An 18,847-nucleotide genomic window follows, 5' to 3' on the forward strand; every position below is an offset into this window, starting at 1 on the left:
GCCAAATTACCTGTGGGGCTGTATTAAACTGGAACCCAGGCCGCAATTGGCTTGTGGGCCAGACTCTGGACATGACTGTCCTAATGGGAAATCATGTTGGCCAACCAACATGCTTAAGTCTCTTATTCATGCATGACGTGGTTAATACCATAGAGCAGGCATCCCTAAACTTCAGCCCTCCAGATGTTTTAGACTACAGTTCCCATCATCCTTGACCACTGGTCCTGTTAGCTAGGGATCATGGGAGTTGTAGGCCAAAACATATGGAGGGCCGCAGTTTGGGGATGCCTGCCATAGAGTATGCTGTCCTGACAGGATTAACGATCTACTTCTCCTCACCTTCGCATAGCTGTCAACTTCTGGATTGGAAAATAAGGGATCAGCAGCCTCACCCAGCGGTGCGGCACCGGAAATCGATTCTGTGCATGTCCAGACATGCGCAGAAGCGACTTCCGTTGCCAGCTTTGCCCATGTCTGGGGCACCGGAAATCGGTTCTGTGCATGTCCAGACATGCGCAGAAGCGACTTCCAGTGCCGGGCTGCCCATGTCCGCATGTCTGGGCATTGGAAATCGCTTCTGTGCATGTCGGCATGTTGGCAACTGAGCGAGCAGCCAGCTCCCGAGCAAGGCATTTTACCGGGCGGTGACTGGCTGATCGCTCGCGGGGGGGGGGAGCGCCGAGTGGAGCCTCCCTGGCCAGCGTGGAGGGAGAGGAGCTGCTTCCTTCCTTTCAAATCTGGGAAAATTACGGGATATCTAACAATCCAGGATAGCAGAGGGAAACGGATTGGAATAAGGGAGTTTCCCACAAAAAACGGGAGGGTTGACAGCTATGCACCTTGGGAGGAACTACATAATCAAGTCTTTGTTCTCCAGTTTACTTGAGAAGCTCAGCATGTGAAGAGGTTGAGTTGGTTGCTAGTTCAACTTGCATGGCTCTCAGCATCCATTCTTGAGTTCCTATACCAATAATTTAGGACCTTTCACAGCTTTGTAACTAAGGTGAATATTACTGCCTGAGCAACCTTTTATGAAACACATGAACCTGACCTTTCAAGAGTGCGTAAGTCAACAATTTTTTAAACTTCCCAAACGTGTGCTCCCCACCCCTATGCTAGGGGAAGAGAGAAACTTTGGGAAAGATAATACAATTTAGAGTTCAGACTGAAAGGGTTAAATTATATCTTTACTGCTTCCAAGAGGTAAGAATTTTTCTGTTAACTTTAGTGCCTCATCTCAACTCTGTAATTTGTGTGGCTGTAGGTTGCTAGGTTGTTTTATCTGGATTCTTTGGTGTGATGTCACAGATCGAAGTTCCACCCATTGCTCAGAATTCCTCTGCTGCCCCCCCCCCAACTACTTACTAGGTGAGTGAGGAGGTTCAGTTGCCTGGCTGCTGCTAATATTGAAGAAATTTGTGCTGAAAGGGGGGGGGAGAGGTTGTAAAGATGGCAACTGATGAACCTGAAGGCAGCGTTGAAGAGTGTAAAGACAAGAGGGCAAGGCCCAAGTGGGATAGTAAATTCCAGTACCTTTTAAGTTGTGCTGGATTTGTTGTGGGTCTTGGAAATGTGTGGCGTTTTCCATACTTGTGCCAAACCTATGGAGGAGGTAAGAGAAAATCCACCTTTTCATTGGAGATCAGTTATGTGATTGTTCAGACTTAAACTACGACAAGCTCCTCGTGTTCTAAAATAATATGTGTTTGGGGTCTTAAACTGTGTGCCGGACCCATCTAATCTCTGGATCCAGCAACTGTTAAAATTTAATCAATGCTTAAAATTTAATCAATGCCTCCCAGTGAGGTGTTAGCCTGGGTGGTGAACCATTAAGGGAGATTAAGGGGCTCTATGTGAGATGGCAAAAAAGCCAGAGGTATGAAGAGAGGTGGCCTAAAATGGTTCTGCAGAGGCAGCTGTAAAGGTACTTAAATGTCCCTACTCTCCACTTGATGGCTTCATTTGTGGCAGATGACAGTTAGAAGGAGGAGGAGACTATCACAGGTGCTGTAAAAGGGAGGGGGTCCTTTTTTTTTGGTTGGAGAACTGCATTACTAAATAAAACACTGTAATAAATAATGCCATTTACATCCTGCTCTTCCTCCTGATTGACATGAGCTATGAGCTAACTGTGTTTGGCTATTGTGTTTCTAGGGGTATTCCTGATTCCATACGTCATCGCGTTTTTGTTGGGAGCCATCCCTGTATTTTTCCTTGAATTAGCTATAGGGCAACGCTTGAAAAAAGGCAGCATTCAACTCTGGTGGCACATCTCTCCTTTCCTGGGAGGACTGGGTAGGTAACTGCCTTTACATGTGATTATACAATCTTCTAATCATTGCTTATTCCTGGAAATGCATGGGCTCCATGAAGCTGTAATAGCAAACCCAGTCGTGTAAACTCAAGTAGTTGTCTGGAAGCTAAACAGGGCCACTCAGGGGCAGCCTTTCCAATTTCACCACCTGAGTCAAAATGGAAATTGCCTCTCCAACCCCCTACCCCACTCAGTTTGTTTAATTCACAGAGCAATGCTTTTTTCCAGACTGCCAGAGTTCAGATAGTCATTGGATTTGATCTTCCAGTTGTGCAGATCAGACTCTTGCAATTGTCTTTGTTCATGCCAATTCTGCATGTGCTTGCATATTCCACAGGTTACACTTCTATGATAGTGTCCTTCCTAGTGAGTTCGTATTATAATATGCTTTTGGCCTTGGTGATGTGGTATTTTATAAACTCTTTCCGAAACCCGTTACCTTGGAGTTCCTGCCCAACAGATACCAGCAAACCAGGTGAGTTCCCAAGTCGCTTGCTGCTTTCTGTTATTAGTATCTGCTTTTGTATGTATTCTTCAACTACCGCATTGAATTGTTTGTCCAACTCTGCCGCAGTCAGCAATTGTCAGACCCAGGTTTGTCCCTGCCATGCCTCCTTTGGTCCTAGGGAATAGGATATGAACTGAGCTATAAACTTGTAAAAGTAATGCAGCAGAGGTAGAATAATAATAATCTTTTTATTTATACCCTGCCCATCTGGATGAAGCAGCAGTGAGTTCACGTTTAAGGCATAGCTTAGTTTAATAATGGTTTAAAGTGCTGTGTTGATGGGGCCAATAACTTAAAGCAAGTGTGAGGGAACTAGACGCCCTCCAGCTGTTACTGCACTACGGCTCCCACGATCCCTGGATATAGGCCATGCTTGCTAGGGCTGATGGGAGGTGTAGTTCAATGACAGCTGGAGGTCCAAAGGTTCCCCACTCCTGGCTTAAAGTTTACTAGTTATGCCAAGCAAGAGCTTCCTGTGCAGAGATAATTGATGCCTGAAGAAAGGCCTCATTCCTGCCCCTTCCCCTTCATGGAATTGCTTCTAGAGGATGAGGCACATATCCCAGGGCCGGCTTCGCCGCACGGAACCCATGCTGCGCCCTGCGAGGGCGGGGGCGCCAGAGCGATCTCCGCCCCTCAGCGCCAGGGCGGCTGATCTGCTCGAGACTGCCCTGACATATCCATTCACCTGAGGCTGTGTCTGGTTGCATCCCTAACCCAAATATGTGTAGGGCTAGAGAGTTTTGTTCCAGGCTTGGACTGAGAACTGAGGTGAAGCATCTCCTCTTGATGGCATTCTTTCGGGATGCCCTGTTTGTCAATCAAGAGGAGGCTATTCCCCAAACTAAACAATACCTCAGTCTAGAATGGAATGGAGTTTTTAAAATGCAGTCTCAATTGATGCAAAATCTTCTATGATTCTATCTGTTTTGATAATGCCTTCTGTGTTTGTTATTTCAGAACTTATTGAAGAATGTCACAAAAGCACACCTACCAATTATTTCTGGTATAGGTACACTTTAAACATAAGCACAGATATTGGAAATAGTGGCCCACATCAGTGGTGGCTGGTTTTATGTTTGGCAGCCTGCTGGTTAATTGTGTTCATTTGTACAGTACGAGGAATTGAATCGGCTGGAAAGGTGAGCAGGGATTATTACTGGACACCTGTATTTCACTGACTTGGTCCTTACTGAGGTGGTAAAGCCATATTTGGACTGCACCCCTTGAAACAGGAGGCAGCTCACATGAACGAATGTTCTACCATATTTTTTAAAAGGCAGCTGCCCATTGAAAACTAATACATCTGCGAGGTTAGAATCCACATGCAGAAGGGTTTTTCTTTTTTTTTGCATGTGTTTGATCATCTTATTACCTGCTTACAGTTAGAAATGGTACAGCCCAGACAGAGTATTATCTAATATTCTATTTTTAATTTTGCGGGGAGAGGGCCTGCCATTTTGTAGCTGAAATAGCAGCATCCTCGCAGAAGATACGTAAAGCAAATAAGAAGCAAAATTATGGATTAGTTAGCTATAAAGTACAACTATGAGGAACACAAGGGTTCGCACTAGACTGCAGGGCTAAAGCAACTTGGGAAGGAACAGCAGTTTAAATGGGCTGACTAGGACTGCGTCATGATGAATAGTCAGTTGAATAATATATTGCCTGTCTTATGGTGTATTTAGCTTTTGAGGTCCACTGTGTAAAACTGCTTCTTCTCCACTGTAGATAAACCATATTTTAAGAAGTTCAGATCCTGACACAAAAAGCTGTTGAGCTTTTTTTCTGATTGGGCAGCCATACGCCCGATTTCTGAAAAAGCAGCCCAGACGAATCCCAGGAAATTCTGGGTGTATGGCAGCCCTAGATGCCTCTAATAAAACAGACTGTAGTTCCTTAAGTTGTCACAAGGTGTTTTCTATCTTTTTTTTTCTGCAACAGACTAAAGGCTGGTTAACACATGTATGCTTGCCTCTTTAATCAATCAATCAACCAATCAATCAACCAATTAGTTCCCTACTTTTCATCCAAAGAGTGCACGCTACTCTCTTTTTCCTCTTGTACACCATTTTTTTCTGCTCACAATCTTTCAGTCGGTTGGACTGGAGAACTGTCTCAAGGTCACCAGTGAGCTTCATGGCCATAGGCACCAACTTGGAGAAAATGTTGGGAGGGCCCCCCCACTTCCCCCACAGTATCTGTTACATGGTGTTGCCTTCACCTGTTCCTGACACTCACTTTTTTCTTCTCTGCTTTGCTCTTCCTCTTAGGCAATATATTTCACAGCTACATTTCCTTACCTAATTCTAACATTATTCCTTATTTATGGACTGACTCTCCCAGGAGCCATTCACGGATTACTCTACTTCATGACTCCTAATGCAAGTATTTATTCAATTGATCCTTGGTGTTCCAGATGATGTACGGAAAGTCTAACTTGGTCTTTTAGAAGAAAGACCACACTTGTTGGTCTGAGGTAGTGTGCATGCACACGAAAGCTCATACCAAGGGCAAATTTAGTTGGTCTCTAGGGTGCTACTGGAAGGAATTTTTTTATTTTGTTTGGTCTTTTAGAGGTGGCTTTGAACTTTAAACTTTCCTCCATGCTGCTTCTTTGCTTACCACTTAATACTAGCTGGGATCCACACACAATTCTGGTAATTGTACTTTGTTAACTCCCCCTGGAATCTATGAAAAACAGAAATTTGTGTAAAAAGTGCCCATTTCTAGAACTCACGAATATAGGCAACCCTGGGTCAAATCTTATTTCTAGGCAGCCAGGGCAGAACTACACTTCATTGTGCAAGCATGGGGTGTCCCAGTTCTGTATTTGACATGTAATGCTGGGGCAAATGCAGAGAGGAAGAGATGCATTTGCAGAGGAAGCCAGTGGCAGGTACTCAATCCTCCTTATGCCCACCAGTTATTCCCTACAAATGCTCCCCTTGGCTGCTTTTTGTTTCTCTGTCTGGCAGGGTCCAAGACTGGAAGACGCCCAAGTGAAGGTAAAAGCACCCTAGTGAGCATTTGTAAGGGAGTATCACCAACCATGGAAAGAGTTAAGCGCTCTCTCCTACACACTGATTCTCCCCCTCCCAACAAGCCCCCAGCAGGCAGTTTGTTAAACACTTGTTTGCCAGTACAGTCATGCCTCATGTTACATCCGCTTCAGGATGCGTGTTTTCCGGATACGGACGCGCCGAACCCAGAAGCCCTGGAATGGGTTACTTCTGGGTTCGGTGCTTCCGTGACCTGTGCGCATGTGCAGAAGCGCTAAATCACGCTTTGGGCATGCGCAGAAGCGAAGGATTATGTCACGCGGCGCTCAGGATGCGACCTTTTCAGGTTGTGAACGGGCTTCCGGAATGGATCCCGTTTGCAACCGGAGGCACCACTGTATAGTGCATTCTACTGTTCTGAATTTGTTGAATTCAGAATGACCGCTCCCCACATTAAATGGGGGGGGGGCGACTTTGCGTGGTCACGTGCAGCCCCCTGGATCCCAGAGCGGCTACCTGGTAGTTTGGACTGGCTGCATCCTCCCCAGGCTGAATACCTGGGGTCTCCGCCTACCCCAGCCAAGTGTCCAATCCTGCCTGGGGAGGCGTTGCCAGGGGAATGGCCAGGTAAGGGGAGGAACCATACAGCCCACACAACAGAAGGTGAATCTTACCTGGGGAAACAGCAGTTGGCTCCAGAGCTTCTCCCACCATCCACACCCTCATTTAAGTCTTAACCTCTTTTCCACAGGTACGCGAGCGCTGCTACGCCAGGGCTGCTGTTGAAGTGCCGGAAAGGAATTTTCCTGCATTGGCAGGTTTCACCTTTGCGTGGACAGGCAGAGTCCCCCAAACCCCCAACCCTTCAACAGCGATCTTGACATAGCAGCGCCTGTGTACCTGTGGAAAAAAGGGTTAACCTGCAAAAGAAACTTGAATGAGGGTGTGGAGGGTGGGAGAAGCTCTGGAACCAACTGGTGCTTGGAGGTAAGATTCAAATTCTATTGTGTGAGCTGGAAAGTCCTCCCCTTACCTGGCCATCCCCTGGCAACACCTCCCCAGGCAGGATTGGACGCCAGGCTGGGGTAGGCGGAGACCCCTGGCATCCTACCTGGGAAGGCGGTTCCAGCCCCAAACTACCAGGGAGTTGCCTTATGGGATAGGGGCTGCGTGTGACCACGCGAAGGTTGCCCCTCATTTGATGTGTGGAGCGGTGGTTTTGGTGGTTTCAGGCCTTGGGCGGAATCCTTTAGTCTATCTTCCTAAATTGGAGGGGGGGCGTGAAGCGCTGTCCCACGTCCCCTTTGCGGCGGTGATACCAGGGTTCCCCGTTAAAGGGGTCTTGAAGGGAGGGTGTTATGTACTGAGCTGAATCCTAGAACAATAGGATTCAGAAACAGCGGGAGCTACCCAATCCAACTCCAGGTGGAAGTGACCTCCCGCTGTTTCTGAATCCTATTGTTCTAGGATTCAGCTCAGTACATAACAGAGGCATTGACCATAAGCCGAGAGGTTGTCATTGCTCTCCCTTCCAACAGCGGTGAATGGGGGGCGGGCTCTCTGCTTGAACATATGTTCTCCAGAGCCAGCCCAATCCCCACACATTCTGGATAACCCTGAAGTCTCCCAGATCCCCGGCTGGGGACTGGGAAGGATAAACGCCCAATGCCTGAGCCAAGGTCTCCCTACACCTGAAACGTAATAAAGTTGTGGCCAATTTTAATCCCATAGCAAGTTGTCTTGAGTCGTTTTTCCGCTCAGGGGCTTGCCTAGGGTTTGGGGGACGCCACCTGTCCATGCAAAACACACTAGTTTTCCACTGCTTGCCAGGAAGGCCTTTATCAGTGAAATACACACAGGAATTAAGAGACTAATAATGTGTTTAGCCCTGATATCTCCCTTTCTCTCTCACAGCTCAAGCAGATCAACAATCCACGTGCCTGGCTTGATGCAGCCACCCAGATTTTTTCCTCTCTTTCTTTAGGATATGGGGGACACATAGCATATTCAAGCTACAACCCTTCAGGGTAGGTTTTGTAGCTTTTGCTCACAATGTGGAGAGGAGTTGTTTGACGCAGTAAAATCGTCTTCTATGAGATAGCGCCTCAATGATCTCTGGAGACAAGACTCAATTCTCATTCAGCCCACACTGGAGCCCAGGAAAAGCGGCTGGCTCTGTTTGCTTCATGTTTCCCTGTGTGAGAGTCCCAAAGATGCTCTCTATTGTTCTTTCTGCAATGCCAGTGTTGGGCAAACGCCCCAGTACACAGGCTGTCGCACACAAACAAACAAACAAAGTGGGAAAACTTCAGCTAAGTTTGAGATGCAATACTTTATTATTAATGAGTCCCACTGAAGTCAGCTGCAGAGCCCTGACTTGAGACTTTTTATTTTTGACTGAGGCGGCTGCATGTTCTCAATACAGTGGTACCTCTAGTTATGAACTTAATTCATTCTGGAGGTCCGTTCTTAACCTGAAACCATTCTTAACCTGAGGTACCAGTTTAGCTAATGGGGCCTCCCACTGCAGCCGGCAGGCGATTTCTCTTCTCATCCTGAGGTAAAGTTCTTAACCCGAGGTACTACTTCCAGAGTCTGTAACCTGAAGTGTTTGTAACCCGAGGTACCACTGTATAGCTTCACTCCATAAAGTTCCTGTGAGAATAAAACAGCATAACTTGCTTGTATGCTACCTTGGAATCCATTGGAAAAAGGTGAGGTCTAAATGTGATAAATGTATAATATTCGGGGCCTCTCCATTCCCAGAATGATGAAAAATTTCAGGGATTCCAATGCGTGCACCAGGGCTGGTTTCTGTTGAATGAGATCTCAAGAGTCTTACTGACATTTCTGTGGCAAAAGGCTTTATTTACACAAATATACAGCATCAAAGCTCAGACGGATCCTCCTGCCCCAGTAGATTTCGAGAACCCCCAGTGCCATTTCATTGGATTTTCACAGAGTTTTAGTCAGGCCTTGTCTTTTTCAGGCCTTGTCTCTGTTCTAGGGCTGCCTGCTTATTTTCTCTTTCTCACACACAAAAATTGAGGACAATTTTTATTGTAATTATTGGTAGGTTTTAGACAGAATTTTTTTTCACATGTTTATAGTTTTCATTCTATCAATGTTTAATAGTATTTCAATGATTTTTCCCCCTCTAGTGGTTCATGTTTTTACATTGAAAGCTGCTTTGAGTCCCGTCAGGGAAAAAGATGGGGTATAAACAAATGAATAACAACGACAAAACAACACATTCTAGCTGTTTCGTTTCTGTGGCAATATGCCATATGTGTTTGGCCATTTCTTTAGGCCCATCCTGCAGTCAAAGAGAATCTGCCAGGCTAAGCTTTTCTAATCAGTTTAAAGTCTTCTGCAGAAACCAGCATTCACAGCATTGGAAGAGGGACCCTAGGACTAATTTTGCCTCCCACCCCCTTCTCCAATTTCATTGTAAAATTATTGTTCATTGCTTCTTGCATTCCAACTTGTCAGCCTAAAAGAGAAATATGGATTTGAAGCCTCCGGGAAATGGCATTGTTTGAGGGCATACACAAGCTTAAACTGAGAGTATGTCCTGTAAATGACAATCTCCATCCATTTATTATTATTATACCCTGGATGGGGGTTGGAGAGTGTGCACAAAAGAAGTTAAGTTGCTCAAAAGCTCTGTTGGCACAGAGTGGGCCCCTCTTTGAGTGAAAGGCAGCAGAACAAGGGGAGTTAGTGGGCTACATTAGGTGAGAGATGGGGCAGGAACTGTTGCAAAGACCATTTGGTTGTTTAGACGGTATTCTCTCTTCTTATTCAGGTATTTAGTTAAATTGGAAATGCTACCTGCTGTCCTTATTGTGGTTTAAGCTTTACTTGCCTTGTGATACAGATGGTTTAAATTTATTGTAATTTACTGGAGCTGATTTTAGGCTGACCAGCTGCAATTTTCATATATTGTTAGCCTCCCATCCCAGAAAATATCTGTCTATTCTATTGCTTTGTTTTACTGTTCTGGGATTGAAAATATTCAGTGAAGAGTAGAGTACAAGTACTTCAAATGTATAATATTAGAAGTTATAGAATCGGTGCTGTCCTTTGTAACATTTAATGGGGTTGTTATGTACTTGTTTTTCCTAGAAATGACTGTGAACTGGATGCTGTCATGATAGCAGCAATAAACTCTCTGACGTCTTTGTTTGCGTCAGTCCCAATTTTTTCAATTCTGGGGTTCAAAGCAACAATGGCCTATGAAGACTGTTTGTCAAGGTGAGCCGTTGAAGTTTCATAGTTAGGAACCAATTTAAGGTGTTGATCCAAGCCCTCTGTTCACGATTTTTGTTTTTCATTGTCTAGAATTTTGTGTCATTTCTCTCCCCCCCCTTTAAACTACTTTAGGGAACCCCAGAGGGCAGAATTAAAATAAGATTATAGCATAGTATATAATTCTGCATGCTCCATGTGCCTATTCATTAATTCAGGTATACAGGCAACTCCCTTTTTGTGTGGGGGTTGTGTTCCAGGTCCCTACGCACGTCAGTGGTTGGTCATAAACCCGTACTGCCCCTGGCCTGCCCTATTCGAAGCAAATTGCTGTTGGCAATGCAAATAATTTGTATCATTCCTGATTTTACTGACAGAAATGTCAAATACATCACCAAGGTATCCAGGAATGACAACATCACTGTAGACAGTGGCGCATTTTGGCTCAGTTACTTGAATGGAACAGATATCAATAAACTTGCATCTCTCAAGCTGGCAAATTGTGATCTCCAGTATTTCCTTGATCAGGTATCGTACTCGCATTACAAAATGCTCCAGTTGTAAAAGTACAGTATGCACTGATTTTGTAGTCGCCAAAACAATGCCACTTGCTGGGGCTATTGCCACAGACAGGGCATTAATTCTTGATGGCATTCATATGCTGTTTTTCTGCCAAGCCACCTATTTACAGGAAATGGTACAAACTAGTCTCAGACTTCAGCACCTTATGCACGATCTCTGTGAGCTGGGTTTTCTGGCTGTTGCCTTCCGTCATGGCATGCAGGTTTTAAGCGGGTGCATGGAAGGCAAGGGCAGGGCTGCTTCTGTTGATAGGACCTGATGGCTATATGTTCCCTGGCTTGGGCATTATGGTGTCTCCATTACCATGGGCTTTTGCTGAATAGGATCTGAATGGTTAGGGCTCATCCAGAGCTTTTGCGGTTTTCGCCATGACAGGTAGTGCATTTAATAGGGACCAGTAGGGTGGCACAAGTGGGGCTAGGTTGCCCCACCAGCTTCCCAACAGTGCACATTGTCATTGTTTATGGGGGAGGACAAGACAGTGGGGAGCTTGGCGAGGGTGGCTGCTGCGGCAGAGCCAGCCCGCTGCTCCTGTTGCAGCACTTGCACCATGCCAGCCTCCCTGCTGCCTTGCTCCTCTCCTTCACAGCGGCCTGTGGTATTTTGGGTGCCAGGCAAGCAATGCAACCTCACCTGAGAGGAAGTGATGACAGACAACACTGACATGGCTTCCTTCTCTGGAACGGGTCTGGTCACATTCTATGAAGGCTTCTGCAGGTTCCACTGCATTTTTCTGTAGAGTTTCTCTGCTGGACCTCTGCCATGCTGCAAGGTGGTCACAGACCTGGTTCTTCAGCTACCGTTGATGTGATGGCCCAGGCAGGAAATTTTTTCAGAAGTGCTGTGTATAGCTCTTTGGCTTCATACAAGCTGCTCTGTCTCTGGTAAACTAGCTTGTCACTCTACCCATAAGTATGAGTGCACAGAGACCACAGGTTGCCTGGTTATCTCTGAAGAAACACAATCTACCTCTGCCCCACTATGCTTGCACATAGAAGAAGGGGCTCAGGGTACCCACCAAAACTCTTGTCCAGCTTGTGAAGTTCTCCCTTAAAGTTCTGCAGAGAGACACAGAAACCATACCTGTGTCTGTACGTGTGAGCACTAAAAGAAACACAGAAAGCAACCTGTGAGCTTAGGTGGCTGCTTTTATTATTATTACCTTTCCTTCACCCTTAGCTCCCAGGGCAAGTGACAATGATTTAAAATGCAACACTAAAAACAGATGACAGCAACTTAATGCCACTAATATATTTTGACTCCTAACAATGCACATCTCAGGTGTCGGAGGTCAAGGTCAAGAGGGTTTGTTGTTTTCCCCACCCACCCCAATAAGAACTTGTCATCGGTAATGACTGTATCTTATTCCAGATGATGGCTAAATGTTGAGTAATACAATGTTTTGCCTTTGCATTAGAATAAATGACACTCAGCAATAAATCTGACGGATTTTACCATTATTTGTGAATTTTGCAGAGTGTTTCTGGACCTGGCTTGGCCTTTATTCTGTTCACTGAAATCGCCGTTAAGATGCCTGGATCGAACACTTGGGCGATTCTGTTTTTTCTCATGCTGTTCAGTATTGGTATATCTTCCATGTTTGGATTTGTTCAAAGTATCTTGACGCCTCTCACAGAAACTCCCATTGTGTCTAGATACATACGCAAGGAGGCTGTATGCGGTAAGACATCTTCAAATACTTTTCTTGTTAATAACCATGCTCAAGATTAATATGGTGCTTTACTTGATTCAAAGCGTTTCTCATACATTACTTCAGCATTCGTAAACAACAGCGGTTTAGCATTACAGTATCTCTGTATTGCAGAAGGGGGCTGAGATTCGTGGGCGAGACAGTACCATATTTCAGTGGGGGAACATCCTAGCTCATTGCTCATTCTCTTAGCTGAAACTGTTGTTTCAACCCAGGAAGGTTCAACTGGCACCTTTGTTATACACCTTTAGGTGCCAGGCAAAAAAAGTTCCTCTTCAACCAGGCCTTGTGCTTATTCTATGGCCTTTTAAATGTGTTTGTGGGAGTGGGGGTTATTGTTTAGTTTTTGTTCCATTTATTTTGTGCTTTTATCCTGTATTTTTATCTTGTGAAACCACCCTGATATCTCTGAAGGGTGGTATATAAATTAACAAATAGTGATAGCAACAATAACAATAATCTGTTGAGGCGAAACTATATAGCTTTAATGATACCAGATTGCACCGTTAAGAAGGATAGGCAAGAACGGAACATCTATAAACACACATCTAAACACCACTGGTTAGGTTTTCTTTTATTTCCTTTGTGCTGAGTTACAAATGAATGTTGTTGTCTGTAGGTTTAATATGCCTTACTGCCTTTCTGCTGGGCCTGGTTTTTACTCTGAGATCAGGAAGCTACTGGCTTGAGATGTTTGACAGCTTTGCGGGGACCTTGCCTTTGCTCATCATTGGTTTCTTTGAAGTGATCGGTGTTGTATTTATTTATGGAATGAAAAGGTAATGTTTCTTTGCCTATGTATCTGGAAAAGCCCTTAGGTGCTGGTTGCTGTATTGTAACAACATCAGCATTAATCCTTATTAACAATGTTAGCATTCAAATAATATTTCAATGTTTTTCCTCTACAATGTCTCAGACAACTCTGTAAAGTAGGCCCACCTAGAGAATTCACTGCAGAAATAATATTTGAACTGAGGACTTCCTCATTAACAGCTCAGCTCTTGGGAGACTCGATTCCCAGCTGCTAATTGCTTTCTGAGCCATGTCTGTGTTTTTTGCTGAATTTGTGAGTTCTTTACTACTGAAAGCACTTTAACTAAGCATTTCTATTAAGAAATGAACACACTATGGAGAAGCTAGGCGGTTCAACAGAACTACCGATTCAGCATAACCCAGTGAAACATAACTGCAGATTTGTTTAGACAGATTCTGCAATGCCTGAAAATTCTCAGCAAAATTTATTATTATTATTATTATTATTATTATTATTATTATTTATTTATTTATACCCCGCCCATCTGGCTGGGTTTCCCCCACCACTCTGGGCTTCCAACAATACCAAAATACATTAAAATATCACAGATTAAATATTTCCCTAAACAGGGCTGCCTGTAGCCTAATCCACCTACATCTTGTAATGCTAATCAGGATTTTATAGTGATGGAGTGCCTTGTCCCTCCCATCCCCAGGCCTGCTATCCCATTTACTTGGTAACCAGCTGTAATTTTCTTCTAGACTCACTCTTCCCTCATATGGTAGTTTTCTATGTGGTGGTGGCGGCCAGCAGTTATGTTTAACATGATGGGCATAGTCACCAACAGCCATTGCTATTTGAAGTGGTATGGCCCAGGACCCAGGTTTACCAGCACCCCTCATCAGTGGGATCATGAGAACCAGTCCCATTGATAAGCTGGTGAGGTGTGACACTTCCCTCCTTTATCCTGCGGAAAAAAACACTCTAAGCAACAAACCTTTATTGAGTCTATTTATTTAGAAAAGCATTTCTGTACAGCCAAATAAAACGCTGAGGTGATTAACATAAAATACAAATTACAAGCAGTACAAATAATTATGGAAGTGGCTGGCTAATCAAAACCTTAAAGAGCAATGAAGGCCTGATGGCATAAAAAGATCTTTAAGAGAAGCAGGAAAGTCAAAAGTGAGGTTGTCTGCCTGATCTCTTACTGGCCTAGGTGCAGCAAGAAATACATCATTATTGTCTTCGTAGTATGAAATATATTTCATTGTATTCAGTGGGACTAGGGTCCCAGCTAAGTGGCGCTGTGGTCTAAACCACTGGGCCTCTTGGGCTTGCCAATCAGTAGGTCAGTGGTTTAAATCTTTGTGATGGGGTGAGTGCCTGTTGCTCTGTCTCAGCTCCTGTCAACCTGACAGTTCGAAAGCATGCCAGTGCAGGAGGGTAAACGGTGCGTCCTGGTTTCTGTCATGGTGTTCTGCTGTGAAGCAGTTTAGTCCTGCTGGCCACATGACCTGGAAATCTGTCTGTGGACAAACGCCAGCTCCCTCAGCCTGAAAACAAGATGAGCACCGCAACCCCCTAGTTCACCCCCTAGGCACTTAACCGCCCAGGGGTCCTTTACCGTTTTGCCCAGGTAAGGTTTGCAGCCTTATGCATAATTTGACGCTTTAAATACCACAATATGCAATAGGATAAAGGTTTCCTATCTGTTGTGTTTAATTTATTTTTCCTTGATTTCACAATCCCTCTGGTTTAAAAGATGAAGAACTCTAGGCAGGGGGAGCAGAGGCTTCAAAGTTTCTCACCAGCAGTTAACACCTGGAAAGGAGACAGAACAGGCTAGCTGGTCAGTCTTCCCCACTATGGAGACATGTAATTCATTTCTATTTGAGTCTCAGAAATCATTTCTAAATTAGCATATAAACGTTTTACGCCAGCCTGAATCCTCTTTTGTTTGCATTTCCCTCTTTTGAGTGATGCTTATGTAGCTGCTCCACTTGTTCCTGCATTCATCAAGTGATGAACATGCATGCGGTCAGAGGAGAAACAGAAGTTTAACTGGCTTCATTTTTAATAAGGTTACATGCAAGTGAATTCTCCACAGATCCCTCACTAAATATATCCATTTCGTTGACAGATTCAGTGCAGATGTGGAAGAGATGACAGGAAGACCACTAAACTGTTATTGGAAGGCAACGTGGCAATTTTTCTCCCCAGGGATAATGTTCGTGATTTTTGTGTCCTATGTACTTCTTGAGGAAACTTCAAGCTACAATACATGGAACCCAAATTATGTAAGTTACCTTTATACAAGTAATTACTAGTCTGTCCCTAATTTGCATGCATGGGGGAGGGGGAGATTGAGCTCTCATTCCAATCTTGTAGCTGTGTGCTCCTGGACTGATGATGATGATAATAATAATTTATTATTACGGCCGGAGACCAGCTTGTGAAACACAAATGGGAATACAATCCCAAGCAAAACAAACATTTAAAACAATATACAGTGGTGCCTCGCTAGACGAATTTAATTCGTTCCAACGGTCAATTTGTCCAACGAAAAATTCGTCTTGCGAGGCACTGTTTCCCATAGGAACGCATTAACAGTTAATTAATGTGTTCCTATGGGCTCCAGGGGACTGGCGGCGCTTGCTCGCTTGGCTCCCTGGAAGGCAGGAAGACAGGCGGCAACAGCCCTACAGCTCTCCTTGCTGTCGGTGGCAGGAGGAGAGGAATGAAGGAGGAGAAAGCAGCCCTTTCTCCCCGTTCGTTCCTCTCCCCCCTACCGCCCGACAGAAAGCACAGATCCCGGGGTTGCCGGATCTGTCGGGCGGGGGGAGGCACAAGCAGAGGACCGGTCCGATGCTCCGCTTGTGCCTCCCCATGCCCGACAGAGCCAAATGCCGGATCTGTCAGGCGGTGGGAGGGACAAGCGGGACGATCCCCTGCTGTGTCGGGCGGGATGGGGGGGGAAGCGCAGGATCTTTTGTGCGTTTCCCCCACATCCCGCCTATCACACAGCGGGGATCGTAGGGGGCTTGAGAAGCCCGCTACGATCCCCCGCTGTGTCGGACGGGAAACGCAGAAAAGATCCTGCGCTTCCCCCTCCCCCCCGCCCTGGGGGGAACGCAAACGGCGAAAAGCCCCCGCTGCTGACTGGCTTGGCGGTGGTGGGAAGAAGGGGAGGAATTCCTCCCCTTCTTCCTGCCCCCGCCAAGCCAAAGCCGGCTTCCCTCGGCAGCAGCCGCCGCTTTGTGCTGGGCAGCGGGAGAAGCAGTTCCTCTGCTTCTCCCGCTGCCGCCTGGCACAAAGCCGGTTTCGCTTCCCTCGGCAGCCACCACCTGGCTTCAGACGGCGGCTGCCGACGGAAGCAGCTGTGTGCCAGGCTGCTGCGGGAGAAGCAGAGGAACCGCTTCTCCCGCCACTGCCCAGCACAAAGCCGACATCGGACGGGGCTTCAGAAAGGCGCAGCGCTTCTCCGAAGCCCCGTCCTATGCTCCCGGGTGCCCATGGCGTGGCGGTGGGGGGGAGAAGTGGGGGATCCGTTCCTCCACTTCTCCCCCCCTTCTTCCCGCGCTACAGCCCTTTGTGTTCCGCTGGTCTCTGCCGGTTGCCCCTCACCGGCAGAGACCAGCGGAACACAAAGGGGAACCAGCTGCAGCGCAGGAAGAAGGCAAAGGAAGATCAGCTGAGAGCTTGCTACAGCTGGTTCCCCTTTTGCTAGACGAATGCCCCTTTCGGTAGGTTTTGCAATCGGAGGTTTTTATGGCCACGCTTCGCAAGATGAAGCGGGAGCCATAAAAAACCTCACCGTCTTGCGAGGCAACCTCCGATCGCAAAACCTATTCGTATTGCGGAAAATTCGTCTTACAGGGCATTCGTCTAGCGAGGGACCACTTTACAACAATGGATTTAAAGTTTTTAAATGTGATAGGCGTATAAACACATAAAAACTTTAGGATAATTGATAAAGTCGCTTTGCTTGAGCAAAGAATTCCTCTCTAATGGTTTGGCTTTACCTGCAACCTCTTCCATTGTCTCCCAAGACAATGGATGCCAACAATGGAATTCAAGGTCGCGTCCATGTGGTTCCTAGCTAGTCAACCATGCAGACACTGAGCAGTCCCAGACACAACACACAGAGGATTGCCACTAGCACAATGGGACTTTATTCCCCTCTCCTTCTCCCATGGCACCCCAAAATTTGCTCGGGGTTCACAAGGGGAGAAGAGGAGGAGAACATCCCATCATGTAAGGAGACATCCTTGTGCTGATAAAGCCATAGTCTTAGCCCTACACTGCATGCAACTCAGGAGTCTTCCCTTTCCCTTTTGGAACATTGCCAACCTTTGCTTAGCTCTCACTTTGAAGGATTATCCAGCTGTAATTCCTGTCCTCACTTACCTGGGAGCAATCCCCATTTAACCGGATGGGATTTACTTCTGAGTAAACCCACAGAAGATTGTGCTGTTTAGTGTGGCTTTCATGCAATACATTCGTTTCTCCCAAAGGTACATTTTCCTGCAAAAGAGCCCAAAAAGTACCCTATCTGGGCTGCTGTCATCTCTGTGATGCTGGAAACTGGACCATGTTTGATGATCCCTTTCGGAGCCATTTACCAACTTTGGAGAATCGTACTGAAAAAGAAACAGATACACAAAATACATCCAGACACCAGCACTGGTAGCACCTGATCTTAACTTTTGTTTCGGCGATCTGGTCACCCTTGTTTTCCCCATCCTATCCTGACCATTAACCCCCCCCCACATGTATCCTCAAATTTAAGGTATTCAATCAGTATGGATGTAAGGATTTCTATGTAAAACCATTTTCTAAATAAATGCATCTTTATATATAGCACTCAGGAATGTTCGTAATACATAACACATAATTATCTTGTAAGTCTTACTATGCCGACCATATGAGGTAGGTCCACATTTTTATCCTTATATTGCAGGTGTGGGGGCTGAGACTGAAAGAAAGTGCTTTGCCTAAGGCCATTGGGTACATGAGACTTAGAAAGGGGAAAACTGCTAGGGGCTGATTACAAAATGATGACATTAGGTGGACACCCTCCAAAACATAAGTGGACAGAACATAGTAATTCCGCAGTAAGGATCTTTTCAGGCACCACTCTTACGACTGACTGTTTATGATTTCCCCTACAGCCAATAGAACATCCCATTTATTTTTAGAAACAAACTAATTTAGAGAGAATCAGTACTTTATTTATATCTAACCACCTGAACTCTATTTAGGTTTACCAAGTACGATACAACAACTGTTCTTGCTGAAAGGCCATGTGCAATACAGTAAAATCTCAAACATGCAAATAATTCAAGGATTACTCAGCAAGGGTTAAGGAAAACCACATGGTTCTGACAGCCACAATTATAAAATAATGTGCCGCTGAGGTTTTAAAACAGAAGTCACAGAACTCACAGAAGTGAGTTATGCAAACAAGGCCTGCAAGACAGAGCTGTTCCGCCTGGCCTTTGGGTTAGACTCAGCCTGACCCCTGTGTTTTCCTCCCTCATGGCTTGGATTTATGGCCTACTTGAAATGAGGCTGCATTTTAAATTTTAATACTGTATTTTAATCTGTATTTTAATTAATTGTTTTTATGTTTCATTGTAATTCTGTTGGTGTCAGCCGCCCTGAGCCCGGTTTTTGACTGGGGAGGGCGGGGTATAAATAAAATTTTATTATTATTATTATT

The 18,847-nt window shown here is 45.4% G+C and overlaps 2 protein-coding genes across 2 annotated transcripts in view; one reads left to right on the top strand and one right to left on the bottom strand.

Annotated features, from left to right (window-relative positions):
- Nucleotides 1-1,449: 1,449 nt before the first annotated feature.
- LOC118090407 (sodium-dependent neutral amino acid transporter B(0)AT3-like) lies at nt 1,450-18,788 on the top strand. Its single transcript, XM_035126100.2, has 12 exons — nt 1,450-1,612; nt 2,155-2,295; nt 2,652-2,789; nt 3,783-3,964; nt 5,096-5,206; nt 7,739-7,851; nt 9,953-10,081; nt 10,453-10,603; nt 12,134-12,338; nt 12,988-13,147; nt 15,266-15,422; nt 17,640-18,788. The coding sequence occupies exons 1-12, from the start codon at nt 1,450-1,452 to the stop codon at nt 17,820-17,822; spliced, it is 1,833 nt and encodes a 610-aa protein (XP_034981991.2). The 3' UTR covers nt 17,823-18,788.
- Nucleotides 17,631-18,847, bottom strand: part of TERT (telomerase reverse transcriptase) — a 31,302-nt gene continuing 30,085 nt past the window's right edge. The window contains exon 17 of the mRNA XM_060278062.1: nt 17,631-17,765. The gene's annotated coding sequence lies outside the window, so the exon portion shown is untranslated. The remainder of the gene's footprint in view (nt 17,766-18,847) is intronic.

This window comes from Zootoca vivipara, chromosome 8, assembly GCF_963506605.1.
Source record: "Zootoca vivipara chromosome 8, rZooViv1.1, whole genome shotgun sequence".
Classification (NCBI taxonomy): Eukaryota; Metazoa; Chordata; class Lepidosauria; order Squamata; family Lacertidae; genus Zootoca; species Zootoca vivipara.